Source organism: Lipotes vexillifer, unplaced genomic scaffold (genome assembly GCF_000442215.2).
Source record: "Lipotes vexillifer unplaced genomic scaffold, Lipotes_vexillifer_v1.1 scaffold69, whole genome shotgun sequence".
Classification (NCBI taxonomy): domain Eukaryota; kingdom Metazoa; phylum Chordata; class Mammalia; order Artiodactyla; family Lipotidae; genus Lipotes; species Lipotes vexillifer.
This window is the reverse complement of record NW_006790942.1, coordinates 3,391,084-3,405,720: the sequence shown is the minus strand read 5'-3', so window position 1 is coordinate 3,405,720 and position 14,637 is coordinate 3,391,084. Positions and strand designations below refer to the sequence as shown.

Here is a 14,637-nt window from a genome sequence, read left to right as displayed (position 1 = left end):
TCCCTTTAACAGGTGCATTGCCCAGCATGTAATTTCATACCCTGTTAATCAGTATTTGCAATTTTGGCTTTTTAAAGTATTTCCTGTTTGTTTTCTGTTCCAGACGTTGCCTGTGCCATTTATTTTTTCTGTTGATACAGGCCTTTCATTCCTCACTGCAAGTGATGAGTTCTGTATATTTGATTGGCTGAACGTTTCTGTTGTTCTGGTTAAACTGGCAAGTTTTTTTTCTTTGCCTAGAGAACCCTGGACTCCCCTAGTAGAAGCTGGCTCCTAGGGAAAAAGGCTGTTACTTGGGTAATTTTTTTCTCGAACTCAGGCTATAAAATGTGTACCTTTTAATCTAGTGCACTAGGTGTTTTTGTTTGTTTCCTTTCCTTGAAATAGATGTTTCCTAGAAATGAGGAATTCCTCAGTGAGCAAGTATGGAGAAGACCAGTTTGTATTTGTGTGCACTTCTCAAATTATAAACACATAATGCGCCCGCAGGAGAATGAGGATAAGCTCCAAGATAGTCCTCAAGGCTCATTGTTCTTCTCAAATCTTACATTTCTAGTAGTGCAAAACTTCACCAATGTAAAAACTTGCCCCCCCAAGAGAAAGGTAAAATTGACTGGCTCTTTTACTTTTTTTTCCTTCTCTCTTTTCCTCTCTGTCTTACAGAAATTCAAATAGGCAAATGAGATAGAGAAAGGGAAATGGTCTGAATGACTCTCCCTCCCTGCCCTCCAGAGCACATCAGCAACCCATAAGTAGCTTTTAAAGTGTTCAGTAATTTAACAGAAGTCATTCTGGGGATTTTAGGATTATGGTAGATTTGTTTCTCTTTTGTGTGTGTGTGGTTTCCAGATTTTCTCTGAGTTAATTTTTATATTATTTTGATACTGTGAAAAAGTAAACTTTGCTTGAAAAGTAATAGTTATCCTCTGAATTGAAGTTCAAGTGCTGTTATTAGATATTGTTTTAATAAAACCATAGGTGTCACTTTTAAGTAATAATAAAACAGCTACCATTTATTGAGCTATTACTCTGAGCTAGGCATTCTACTAAGTTACCTACCTTATCTCATTTATTCCCCAGACAGTTTATGGAGATAAGCATTATCTCTATTCTAAAAATGAGGAAATGAAGTATTTAGAAAGTTAATTGTCTTAAGCCTAATAGCTACAAAGAGGCCAAATGAAGATGTGAATCTAAATCTATTTTGCTTCAAAGCCAGTACTACCCTGTTCAACTGCAGCATCTCTAGAAGACCTTTGCATCTGTATCCGAACCTTGCCTGGGTACAGTTGTACGACCAGGGCACTTGCTGTCGTATTTCCCTAAATACCCCAACAATATCTTGACCTGGTACTACCCAGGGTGTTGCCCCACGTGTGTACTTGATCTAAAACAGTACACGCTTTGAGGCCATGATGAACCATGTGAATTAGTGCCAAATTTTCAGATGTTAGCTTTTTTTTTTTAAATAATGTATTTTAAAATTTTTATTTATTTATTCATTTTTGGCTGCGTTGGGTCTTTGTTGCTGCACGCGGGCTTTCTCTAGTTGCGGCAAGCGGGGGCTGCTTTTCGTTGCAGTGTGTGGGCTTCTCACTACAGTGGCTTCTTTTGTTGCTGAGCACAGGCTCTAGGCATGTGGGCTTCAGTACTTGTGACTCGCAGGCTCTAGAGCGCAGGCTCAGTAGTTGTGGTTCACGGGCTCAGTAGTTGTGGCTTGCGGGCTCTAGAGCGCAGGCTCAGTAGTTGTGGCTCGCGGGCTCCAGAGCATAGGCTCAGTAGTTGTGGTGCATGGGCTTAGTTGCTCCGCAGCATGTGGGATCCTCCCAGACCAGGATCGAACCCGTGTCCCCTGCATCGGCAGGTGGATTCTTAACCACTGCGCTACCAGGGAAGCCCCAGGGTGTTAGCTGTTTTTTACATAACTTTTTTCTTGTCATTTTGACTTTATCAATAAGCAAGTCTTTGACTCCTAATCTTGGTTCAAATCCTGGCTCTTCTGAACTTCAGCTGTGTGGTCTTAGGCAAGTTTCTTAACATCTCTAAAATGTTTTTCTTGGTAGTGAATTGGAGATAGTTTAGTAAAGATTAGATGAATATGAAATTCTTGGCAGTGCCTAGGATATGTATGGTAAAGGCTAAAAAACCTTCTGGGTTATCTTTGTAAAGGATTTATAGCACTAGACTGTAGAAAGAGGAGTCAGGTGAGAGCGTAGAATTTTCAAGCTCACAGACACATTTTGTGGGGTGTTGAGGTTTGTGTATTTTTCTGCACTGAAGGCTTAGGGCTGAGTAGAATTAAATTGCAGAGAGAGAAACTGAAACTAGGTGTTAGAATTTCCTAGGAGCAGGGATACCTGAAATATGTACATTTCTAAGTCTTTATTGTACCTGGGTTAGAAAGAAAACTTTGGTTTCCATATCAGGGTTAGATTAATTAGCGTAAATCGAAATTTAGAATGACAGCACAATCTTTTATAACAGCTTTATTTAGCTGTGCATTACAGTTCACCCTTTTAAAGTACACAATTCAGTGGTTTTTAATATATTTGCAGATTTGTGCAGCTATCGCCACTATCTAATTTTAGAACATTTTCATCACTCCAGATAGAAACTGTCCATTAAGTAACCCATTATGTAGTCACCGTATCTACCCCAACCACTAATATACTTTAATAAAATAAAAATAAAAGCTTTTATTATTAAATTTTTATTTATTCATTTTTTGGCCACGCTGCGTGGCTTGCGGATCTTCATTCCCTCACCAGGGATTGAACCCAGGCCACTGCAGTGAAAGCACTGAGTCTTAACCACTGGACTGCCAGGGAATTCCCACAAGCTTTTAATTTTTATGAAGTTGATTTTATATATTTTTTTCTTTTGTTGCTTGTGCTTTTGGTGTAGAATAACTACAAATTTGAGGCGACATAATAAATTTATATTTCCTAGTTTATCGTGATGTTGCTGAGCTGTAACTCAAATATTTATGATTTGTTTCCTTTTAAAAAGAAAAGTAGCATCTTAATTTTTTAGACCTTAAAATCTCATCATAATTCTTAGTAAGAATTGGTTTTGAGTTGATTGAGCTTAAATAATGCTCTCTTAAAATGCTGTCTTTATGGCTTTTTGAGAATATTGTTATGGTAGAAACATAATTTTTTGTATCTTTTATACCTCTTATCAACCATCTCCTTTGTGTTAGGCACTCTAATTTGATACGTCATATGTGTTACATTACCTCATTTGACCATTTTAACTACTCAGGGTTGGCATATTATGCTCATGTACATGTAAAGAAGCTGAAGCTTGAGAAGGCCAAGTAACATTTCCAATATCTTATAATTTGGAAATGACAAAACATGGATTTGAATCTAGATCAATCATATACGTATAGCCCGTGTTCTTAACTGTATATTCCATGTTGCTCCTTCTCTCTTACGTCTCTTTGAAGAGAAGTTTTGTACCCTGTACAGTCTTGTATATGCTGGGTTTCCAGTACACCGTATTTTGTAAAAGTACCTCTTTCTGATGACAAGTAGAAGTACCACCTATGTAACATGGTAGTGTGGTGGCTGTTGATTTTGTAGCCAGTACTGTGAACTAAATTTGACTCTGGAAGTTAAGGTAGGATCTTTCTTTCTCTTGCATCATTGTCTGTAGGAGATGCTGCAATCTAGTAGACTTGACCTTTAGAGGCAGGTGATGATTGGGGACTGTTTGATAATGCTGTTCATTGTAGTTCACAGAGCGGAACTGCCACGGGGGTTGGGGAAGGGGTTATGGAATGGAAAGAGCAGTGGTGTAAGGGTCAGGAAACTGGATTCTTGTCCCTTTACATTACCCATCAGTGTGGCCTGGGGCAAGTCACTTACCTTCTCTGAGTTTAAGGTTTTTTTCTTGTGTAATTGAGGGTTTGAAGTAGATGCTCAAAGGTTTCTGCCTATTTTTGAATTCGCTGAGGTCAGAAAGGGTTTCTGTTGGGCTCATTGCTGTGTCCTCAGCACAGAGCAGAGCTTGGCATATGGTGCTAATTGGGTGTTTGTTGAGAGGCAATAAGTGTCCTTTGACAGAATGGGGTAAATCTCACCTTTTCTAGTTAGTAGTCCTGTGACCTTGTGCAAGTGTCTTAACTTACCTGGGCTTTAATTTCCTCCTCTGTAAAACGGGGATGATAAGATTCCCTTCTTCCGTAGGGTTTACTGTAATGATGAAATGAGATACTGCGTGTAAAGTGTTTAACACAACGCTTGGCACACAGTGACACTCAAAAGCTTTTGTCACCGAATTAATATACGATCATCTCTTTTTTGCGCTTTTCACTCACCCAGATCATCATAGTTGTTTATTTCTTTTTTTATAAATTTATTTATTTGTTTATTTTTGGCTGCGTTGGGTCTTCGTTGCTGCGCGTGGGCTTTCTCTAGTTCCAGCGAGCGGGGGCTACTCTTCGTTGCTGTGCATGGGCTTCCCATTGCGGTGGCTCCTCTTGCTGCGGAGCACGTGGGCTTCAGTAGTTGTGGCTTGCGGGCTCTAGAGTGCAGGCTTAGTAGTTGTGGTGCACGAGCTTAGTTACTCCGTGGCATGTGGGATCTTCCCGGACCAGGGCTTGAACCTGTGTCTCCTGTGTTGGCAGGCAGATTCTTAACCACTGCGCCACCAGGGAAGTCCTCTCTTCCTTTTTAATTGATCCTAGGTCAGAAATCGTTCAGAAAGACCATGGAGACATGGGTAGAAGAAAAACAGCTATGGTAGATAAGGATACAGACCCACAATCTCACAGTCAAAACCTTTAGAGTCTGATATATTTGAGAATTCCAGATTTTTCAGGTTTACAAAGATGATATAGTACAAACATCATATATTTCATAATATCCTCAGTGAGATCTGGGAAGTTCCCAGTAATCAGATATTAGCATTTCTGTAGTGAAATGCAGCATTTTCGCATTAAGTGGGGTAAGTAGAACATAAATAGCTTTATGCAACTGTTGAGATGAGATGTTGCTGCCAAGTGAGTTTACTGAAAATCTGTGAGAAATGAGAAGTCTTTTGGTTTTCAGAGGATTTTGGTTTGGAGATTTGCAGATACGGGATTGAAGATACTCGCTCACAAAAATGTCTTGCCTATAGAAATTCGTAATTAATAGTAAATTTAAAGTCAGTGTTTTATTTTTTAACAACTCTAATGTTTTACTATTTTTAGTTGCCTCTAAAGAAAAATTGTAGAATTTTATGATCAGAAGGAATCTGTAAGCAGTGGATCATTAACATCCTTCATAATAATCTGTTTCGTAATTTCTTTTGAACTTAAGTTTTTATTTATGAGGCACTGGGTTAAATTAAAATGATGTCTCTGTTTGTGGCCAGAAGAAGAGTCAATACTGTTTTATTCTCTATAGCCAAGTCTGTCTGTCAACTTTAAATGGAAAAATTATCTGACTGGAAACCTCTGCTTGATTTTAAATTTAAGAAATATACTGATACCATGAGGTTCCATGCTTGTTTCTTCCTTTAGGATGCATATGAGGGATGTGTTGCAGGGCTTTCTGTTTTCCCTGGGTGTGCTGTGTTTCACTGGTTCGTAGGGTGCTAGTTTTCATATTTTAACATTTCAGAAAGCAGAATGAGTTACATATGTTGCTGGCCAGATGGGATGTACTTTCACAGGCAGAGCATCAAACCCAGCATCGACATTTGCGGAACGGGTGTCAGTGGCTTGGAAGCAAATCTGAGAGAGTAGTGGAGTGCTCTTCGACCCTCGAGGGACCAAATGGTAGCAGAGAAGCGGGGGCGAAGGCAGTGAGCCCCGCGCGCACCTCAGTGCCCACAGAGAGCTAGTGGCTCTGAGCTCTTTTATGGATTCTTGTGTGAAGTGTTGCGTTACTAGTGTTTTGATAACGACTCTTTGTGGGCTAAAGACAGATATTATTGAATCTGAGTCAGTAAACAATTTATAAGCATTAGACTCTGAGTGCGACATAGTTTTAGAACCGCCTTAGCCAGTTTTGATTATATTTTTCTTTTTCTGTATGTAAACGGTGATACATGATAAAAATTCTAAGTCTAAAGGAATTGCAAAAGTAAAAAGTGGTGATAAAAAAGTTTACCGTAGTTTAATAGTTTTTTTGTTAGTAGTATGTAGAATAATGATTTGTCCAAATATAGTACATTAAGTCACTATTAGACTAAACGAAATATGACTGATTAAGTGGATGTATTAGAGGAGCTGAAATATGGCCGATGGGAGTGAATATCAGATTGGAACGTTGGCCACAAGCTGCAGGTGGTGCTGTTGCTTCTCCCCTTTTAACCTTAGCGTTCTCCATAAAGCTTCCAGGTTTGTTCCGTCTTCCTCAGCTACGTGGGAGCCTTTGATTCTAGGTGGCACCTGGCAGTGGACAGGCCTGCAAGCTTAACGCAGATCTTAACTGTGGATTTCCTTTTAGAATTTGCTTTTTACTGCTTTGCAAGAATCAGGTAGACAGCAGTGTTCTTGTGACTGAGCAGCGAGGTACAGGGGCCTTGTGAGAATTCCAGGGAAGTGATGCCCCTTGCGAATGCTGGAGGTGCTGCGGCATTTGGGGGACCCTCCCCACTGCCGCCATTCCCACGTCCCCAGGCAGCTGCCCTCCATGAATTTTGGGGTGTATTGTACCACCACAGTAAGAAACATTTTATATTTGTAATTGGGGCACATATAGACAAATACTGGTGAAAGTAAACTTTCACAAAACAACACTTAGGTGCTGGTTATAACTCAGTAAATGCATTTTATGATCCTCTAGTGAGTTGCAACCCCTGTTTGGAAAACTCTCTCTCTCTCTCTCTCTCATCTATATATCTATATACCATTCTCCTCACATGAATAAGTGAGCCCTAGTGAATTGTGGATAGGAAAATATAAATTTAGATCTCTACTTACTCCTTGCTTTACTATCTGGGAAATTCAGTTTGAAATTATTTTATTTTACAGGCTGGAGCATTGGATTTACTGAAGGAGCTTAAGAATATTCCCATGACCTTGGAATTATTACAGGTATGTGCTAATGTATCATAATTTTTGAATAGGTATTTTTGTATTTTCCTGTTATAGTGAAACATTATTAACTTGTTTTTTTGAGATGGTAACGTAAATCAGTAGTCTACTAAGTTACCATTATAGAAAAATGTTGCCTTTCTCAGGAAGAATAAAACATAACCCTCTGAGGTTGGCAGTGGGAGTGAAACTCACTATGAAAGGAAGTTGGACTCTTGGCCCTGACTTGATCTCCCAAGATTTCCCTTTCTGGATCTGCGGTCGCCAGCTGTGCTGCGTGAAGCTGGCCTGAGGGTGAGGGTGCAAAGGGTCGCTCGCTCTTCTCCCGCCCTCAGCGCCGGCCTGCCCTGTGCACAGTCGGGTGTCTGGTCGTCATCGTGTAGAGTCATTGCTCAAGTCTTAATGTTGCAGCAGGACTAAAACATAAAAATACAACTTTAACACAAGTCACAGTGTTAAAAAGGAAGCTGAATTGTGAGATGAATCTGGCTATTTTCTACTACACATTTCTTATTATCCATGAGTGCCGCCTTTGTTATTTCCATTCCATTAAGTCAGAATTTAGGGAAGGGTGACAGGGGTGTGTACGTGTTTGAGGGAAAAAAAAAATCACATGTATTTTCACTAATATCTAACTGAAATCGAGCATTTCTTTCAATTATGAAGGCAGTAAACCACAGTTGAATTAGTATTTATGACTAACTGAAAGAAATCACAGATATTTTAACCTCAGATATATTGACGTGTGTTTTTGCCCGTTATCATGGTAGCTCTTATATGTTACGCTAGATCTTATTTAAATGTTTCAATAAAGGAGCACATAATATTACTGTATCACATTTAAGAAAACATTTTGTAACTTTATATAACTGCTTTTCTTTGTAATCCTATGTATTTTATTTAATCCATTTTAAAAGCATTCTGAGGAGGAGTCCATAAGCTTCAGTTTACCAAAGGGATCCATGTGGGAAAAAGGTTAAGAATGCCTCCTCTAAGAATAGAACCAAGAAGGAGAAGGGAAGCAAGTCATTAAGTCCTGTCTTCTCAGTTCAGATATCCTGTCCAAGGATCAGCAGCTCTGGCAAATCAGCTCTGAGAATAACCTTGAGTTTGTGCCCGTACCTTACCACCTAGATGTGGTCTTATCCCAGCAGTTCTGTGTGGGGATAGCCACATGGAAAACAGCAGTAACCTCAGCGTTTGTTTAAGAGATGGGTAGTTTTATAGAGGCTGTGGAGTTTGGGTAGGATTATCATTTATAACACACTTCGGATTTTTTTATATGCTTCATTCCTTGAAAAGTTTATGTATTTATATAACAAACATTTGAGTTTTTATTAGGATTAGAAATTGTGTTGGGGTTATAAAGATGAATAAAATATGGTCTTTCCCCCTCATTATGCTTCAAGTCTAGTAGAGGAAAACTGCCATGTAAACAAACAGAAAGGTATAGTTGCCCAGATAGACGTCTGTATAGAATTTACAGTAAGTCCCCTACATACAAACGAGTTCCGTTCCAAGAGCTCATTCATAAGTCTAATTTGTTTGTAAGTCCCACAAAGTTAGCCTAGGTACCCAACCAATACAATCGGCTATATCGCACTGTACGGTAATAGGTTTATAATACTTTTCACACAAATAATACATAAAAAAACAAACAAAAAATAAAACATTTTTAATCTTACAGTGCAGTACCTTGGAAAGTACAGTAGCACGGTATAACAGCTGGCATCCAGGGGCTGGCATCGAGTGAACAGGAAGGAAGAGTTACTGACTGGAGGAGGGAGAGGAGGTGGGCGATGGTAGAGCTGAAGGATCCTCAGCAATAGCAGACGGAGGGCGACCTGCCATTTCACTCATGCCTGACGCTGATGGCACAGGTTCTGGTTCCTTGCTGGATTCAAGTCTATCTACCCTCTTGAAAAAACGGTCCAGTGATGTCTGGGTAGTGGCTCTTTTTTTCTCATCATAGATGACATGGTAGCACTGGATTGCATTCTGAACGGCCTCTGCAACCTTCGTGTACCATTCTGCGTTTGGGTCCTGTGCCTCAAAAACTAACAGTGCCTCCTCAAATAGAACTAACTTATGTGATTGGACATGCGAACACCCGTTCGCATCTTTGCAAGTTCGCAACTTGAAGGTTTGTATATGGGGGATTTATTGTGTTTGTTATAGGTAGGGCAAGAAAGAAGCACAAAGAAGTTTACTTCTTAATCTGATTCCTTAACCTGGGAGGCTCAGGAGAGCCTTCATATGGTGATAAAGTGTAAACTGAGTCTCAAAACATGAATAGGTTCTCCCTATGCAGATAGGACTGGGAAGGGTATTCCAGCAGAGAAAGCAGGATGTGGAAGCAGTGCGACCTGTTCAGGTGGAGGAAGTCTGATGTAGGGTTGGAGACACAGGCTGGCTGGCATGCAGGCTGCAGCTGCGGTCCTGAGAGCATCCTGCCCGGCGGTGGCGAGGGGTGGGGGAGTACGTGCCCAGGTTTGCAGGGAGGAAGAATCGGGAAGCTTGTTGACTGACGCAGGTGTTCAGGGAGCAGTGATGAGGGCCTGAACTAAGGGCGTAGCAGTAGGAGCGGAGAGAAGGGGTACTTGTTATTGAGGGACAACCTACAAGAACTGGTAGCCAACCAGATGGGGGGGTGAAGGAGAAGGTGGAGTTTAGGATGACTGAGGTGTTTGCCGTGGTGACTGGGTAGATGGTGCCATTTTACAGTAAAGCAAAATTCAGGAAAACCTAATGTGGTGGGGTTGGGATGAGAAGGAAGTAAAGGTGGAAGGGTAAAGAGATGAAGGATAATTTTGGATCCATTGGGTTTTGAGATGCCTGTGAAACAGATGTAGATTCTGCTGTGTAGCTGAGTTTATATCCTAGAGCAGTGCTGTCAGATAGCTTCATAGTCCTTTCCTCTTTCTACTTTCTTTTACTCTTCCCAAAATACCTCCTAAAAGGAAGAAACAAACTTACTCAAATAATCTTAGTGTTTCACTCTGCCTCCACAGCCTCGTTTCTCATTATTCTTGGCTGGACAATCTCTCCCTTAGGTGAGCATGTTTATTACAGATCCCTGTGTTCTCCTTATGGGTTTTCTTAGGTTTTAAGCAGAGCTTAGGTTTGCTCTCTTTAGTGATCAGAACGTTCTGTGATAATTAAAAAGCAGTCACCCTATAGCACACGGTTTGTTCATAATCTCCTTATACCTTTGCTCGCCTCTGACCACCTCCTAAAGTCCCATTTTCTTTGCCAATCCATGTTGATCCCAAGCTCCAGAACTGTATTAGTGACTCAAGTTATTTCCTCCACTCATGCCAAAATTGGGTTTTCTTCTAGGCAGGGGTCGGGCGCTGGGGAAGGAGGGGCGCCACAGGCATCGGGGCGGTAGCAGTCAGCACGTTAGCAGCATCCTGTGGGGTAGCTTGGAGACCACGAGAGACTGAGCTGTGCCGCCCGCCCAGGCACCTGCCTCTGGAAGGTTTTCTACATTGAAGTGCCTGCTACACCAGCTAACAAAGTAGTGCTTTAGAGAAGTTCTAAAACATTCTAAAGTTCTAAAAGTCTTTTCTTCATTGAAAAGAGTTCTAAGAACATACCGTTTTCCACAAGAAAGAAGCCACTTTCTGTGGGAAAAAAATCCCCAAAACACTAATCTCAAATCATCTTGGAGTTTTAGAGTCATGAGTCCCCTGTGTCTCTCTGCTGTGGAACCTTCATCCGCCTTGCTCAGCTCTCCAAGACAGAACACAGGGCACTCCAGCCAGACACATATTCTAGACTCTTGAGCAACTGTCCCGATTCTCTTTGTTGAGTACTTTGAATAATTTAAAAGGAAATCTTAAGGACCCATTTATTTCTCGGCCTTAAAGTTTATAGCAGGGGTTCCCTTCTGTTTTTATTTTCTCACTAACAATTCCTTTTGTTATTTTGTTCTTCCATATCCATATTTTGAAAGATTGTCTACTGACAACCTGAACTTACTAAATTTACCATTTTTAATTTATCATCCATAATTGGCCTATCATAGCCTTTGTGTTCTTTAAGCACAATTTGAAAACCGTTGATGTGTTGGAAAGAGCATGGACTTTGGAGGTAACAGACCTGGATTAAAATCCAGTTTTGCCAGTTAGTAGTGGTGTGATGCTGGACAGTTTTTTATTGATATTTCTGGTCTGTTCATCTTTAAAAATAGGGATAATGATCTCGACTTTAAAGGGCTGTTAGGAAGGGTAATGAATATGGACGCTCCCAGCATAACCCTGGGCATGTAGTGTCGCCACAAGTCAAATTATCTGTGTTTAGTGACATCCATTCTTAATATCTGTGATTATGTGCTGGTGTTTAAACCTCTGTGGGTGGTGGTATTTGTTTGGGTGTCCTTACAAGTTGCAACAGGCGGTGTACAGAGTAATCTATAGGAGAATGTAGAGAAGCAAAGTGCGTGTGTTAGCCGTGGTTGCATCAGCCTGCCTTGTGTACAAACACAGACACTTTATCTTCTGCTCTTCTCTTGTGGGAAAGACTGATTTCATTGTGCTAGTTAACCAGCCTTACTTTAGTAGCAGGTTACATGCTTGCAGGTCTCAGTAATGAGAACCTTGATGTATCTAATGTTTGATTGGAAGATGTCTGTGTCTTAAGTCTACAGTCTACCACTAAAAGAATTCAGATAATTGATTTTTTTTCTGTTCTAAAATGGAAACAGGCATCTGGGAAAGAAGAAAAGGAAACAATGAATTGCCTGAAATAAAATTGCTCATATGTATTTTTTTGTCATTGCCTTGCAGTCCACAAGAATCGGAATGTCAGTGAATGCTATTCGCAAGCAGAGCACAGATGAAGAAGTTACATCTTTAGCAAAGTCCCTCATCAAATCCTGGAAAAAGTTATTAGGTACAATCGATCTTCCATTACATATATTTATGATCTGGTTTCTTCAGACATTGGGTTGTTGTATTTTTTTTCTCTTAATGAATATAGATGTTTTGAAATCAGTGCCTTATAATATGGGAGGGGGCTTTAGTCTGACTTCCTTGAGGGTTCTACTTTTTAAACTAGTCAGATTTAGCTTTCTTGTTTTCCAACATTTACAACTGAATTGCCCCTTTAAGAAGAAAATTTTCCTCCAAGGGGAAGGTGTGACACCTATGGAAAAGGTTTTTGAAATAGTTTTCTAACTTACAGAAAATTTGCAAGAATAATAAAAATAACTCAACGTGTCCTTTTTCTAGATCATTAAGTTTTAACATTTGCCATATTTGTTTTGTCATATTCTCTCTCCTCTGTATGCATATACTCTCACACACATATTTTTTCTGAACCATTTGTGAATAGGTTGCCTCTGTCATGCTTTATTTACTCTTCAATTCTTAAGTGTGTGTGTTCTTGGAACAAGTTTATTTTCTTATATAATCATAGTACAGGAAATTCAGGAAATTTAACATTGGTGCAGTACGTTACTCTGCAGTGCATGTTGCAGTTTTGTCAGTTGTCCCAGTAATGACCCTTCCAGCTTTTCTCTCCTCCAGAACAGGACCCAGTCCAGGGCCATGTAATCTAGTCTGCCAATGTGGAATAGTTCTTTTAGTACATTGACTTTTGAAGAACGCATGCCCCTCCCCCTCCCCCCTTTGTTGTTGTGTGTGGGTTTTTGTTTCTTTGTTTTTTTTTTGTTTTTTTTTTTTTTTTTTTTGTTTTTTGCCCCCCCCCCCACCCCGCACAGCACAGCTTGTGGGATCTTAGTTCCCTGACCAGGGATTGAACCTGAGCCCATGGCAGTGAAATTGCGGAGTCCTAACCACTGGACCGCCAGCGAATTCCCTGCTTTGTTTGTAATAACATGTCCTTATTTGGTGTTTATCTGGCATTTTCTCATGACTAGATCTGGTACATCCACAGTTGAGGTATTGCATACGTGTGTTATGTCTTTCCCAGGTATCACGTGCAGAGGCAGGGTGGTGTTAAGGTTGAGACCCAGCCGAGGTGTGCACTGCATCGTTTATGATTTTTCCTCTTGTGTCTAGTAGGAGTTCTGTAGTGGTCACTTTAAGACCCTGAAACCGTCTTGTTCCCCATCGGACCCCCCCGCCCCCCGTTAGTACCCACTGATTGTTTCCGAAACCACCCTTTACAGTGACAGTTGCAAAGTTATGATTTTCTAGCTTTTCTACTTCTTCAGTATTTATACATCATCATTCTGTAAGAAAGAACCCTCCTTTTACCTCCCAGTTCTTTTTCTATTATTAGTGTGGGCACGTGGATTCTTATTCTATATAATGGATTATAATCCATTACTGTTCATATTTATTTTGGTATTTACATTGTCCCAGCTTTGACCAGTGGGCACCCCTTCAAACTGGTTCCTGTGTCCCTTTGACAAGCTCCCTTCAGTTGTGTGTGGTTTTTTTTTTTTTTAATCTCTTTCTGACATTCTGGCATCACAAAATATGTTGGACTTATCTAACCCAGCCCTGGAATGAGCCATTTCCCTAGCAGTTATCAGCCTTATATGGAAGAGAAAATAGAAAAAGCGAAGCTTTTAAAATTTCATAGACAGCAATAGTAATAATAAAAGACTTGTTATTTACAAGAGCTTGGAAACTAGGAACCAAAAATTGTAAAGCCTATAAAATTTAGAAAGTCTAATCTTAAGAAAACTAATGTAATATATGATCCTGTATTGGATTCCTAACCAGAAAGAAACATTGCTATAAAGATCATTATTGGGATAATTGGCGGAATTTTATAAGGTCAGTGGGTAGGTAAACAATCTGGTATCATTGCTGGATCTACTTACTGTGGTTATATATATGAATTTCTTTATTCTTAGGGAATTCATAGTGAAGTATTCAGGGATAAGGGAGCATATTATCTGCTACTCATTTTTCCAGTGGTTCAAAAGAGATGTGTCTTTGTGCACACAGTGGTGCGTGTGAGTGTGTCTGTGTCTGCAGATGCGTGTGTATGCGCGTGCCGGGGGCTGGGAGATGAATGAGTGAGGAAGGAAGTGTGCCAAAATGTTAAACAGTCCGGGGGGAGGGGTCTGAGTAAAGCTGTTTGTAATACTTTCTTATAACATCTGTGCAATTGTCAAGTTCTTTCCGAATAAAAAGCTTTTTTAAAAAGGCTGATCTTTAAAGACACACTGAAACTCTATATTTCATTTAAATTTTAAATTAATTCTACATTCTAAAGTAATTAAAATTAGCAACAGAAAGTTGATTAAGGACCATATATGTACATTTTTATTTCTGGAAAGAATGGTTTACGTTTTGTGGGAGAAAAGAGTGGACATTGCAGTTATGTTCATTTAATCTTAAAGAAGTTTTACTCTTGTATACTTATTGGAGTTATCTAATATCAGTACAAGTTCTTCTTTAAAAATGTTTTTATTTATCGTAAAAGATTTACATGTTCATTAAATAAAATTTGGAGAGTTGGAGGAGGGAAAAATCATCCTTATTAAATCTCTCTCTAAATACAACTGTCAGTTAATATCTTGGATTTTCTCCTCTTTTTCCTCCTGGTGCATGAATTTTGCTTCAACTATAATTTTACTTATGCTCTGTATACTTACTTATATTGTCTTTTTTTTTTTTTTT

General features: G+C 39.7%; 1 protein-coding gene across 2 annotated transcripts in view; it reads left to right on the top strand.

Annotated features, from left to right (window-relative positions):
* TCEA1 (transcription elongation factor A1) overlaps window positions 1-14,637 on the top strand; it is a 33,254-nt gene that overhangs the window by 1,463 nt on the left and 17,154 nt on the right. The window contains exons 2-3 of one of the 2 annotated variants that reach the window (XM_007464024.1): window positions 6,971-7,033; window positions 11,824-11,929. In XM_007464024.1, coding sequence (XP_007464086.1) covers window positions 6,971-7,033; window positions 11,824-11,929 — 169 coding nt within the window. The remainder of the gene's footprint in view (window positions 1-6,970; window positions 7,034-11,823; window positions 11,930-14,637) is intronic. The other variant, XM_007464025.1, reaches the window with a different exon arrangement.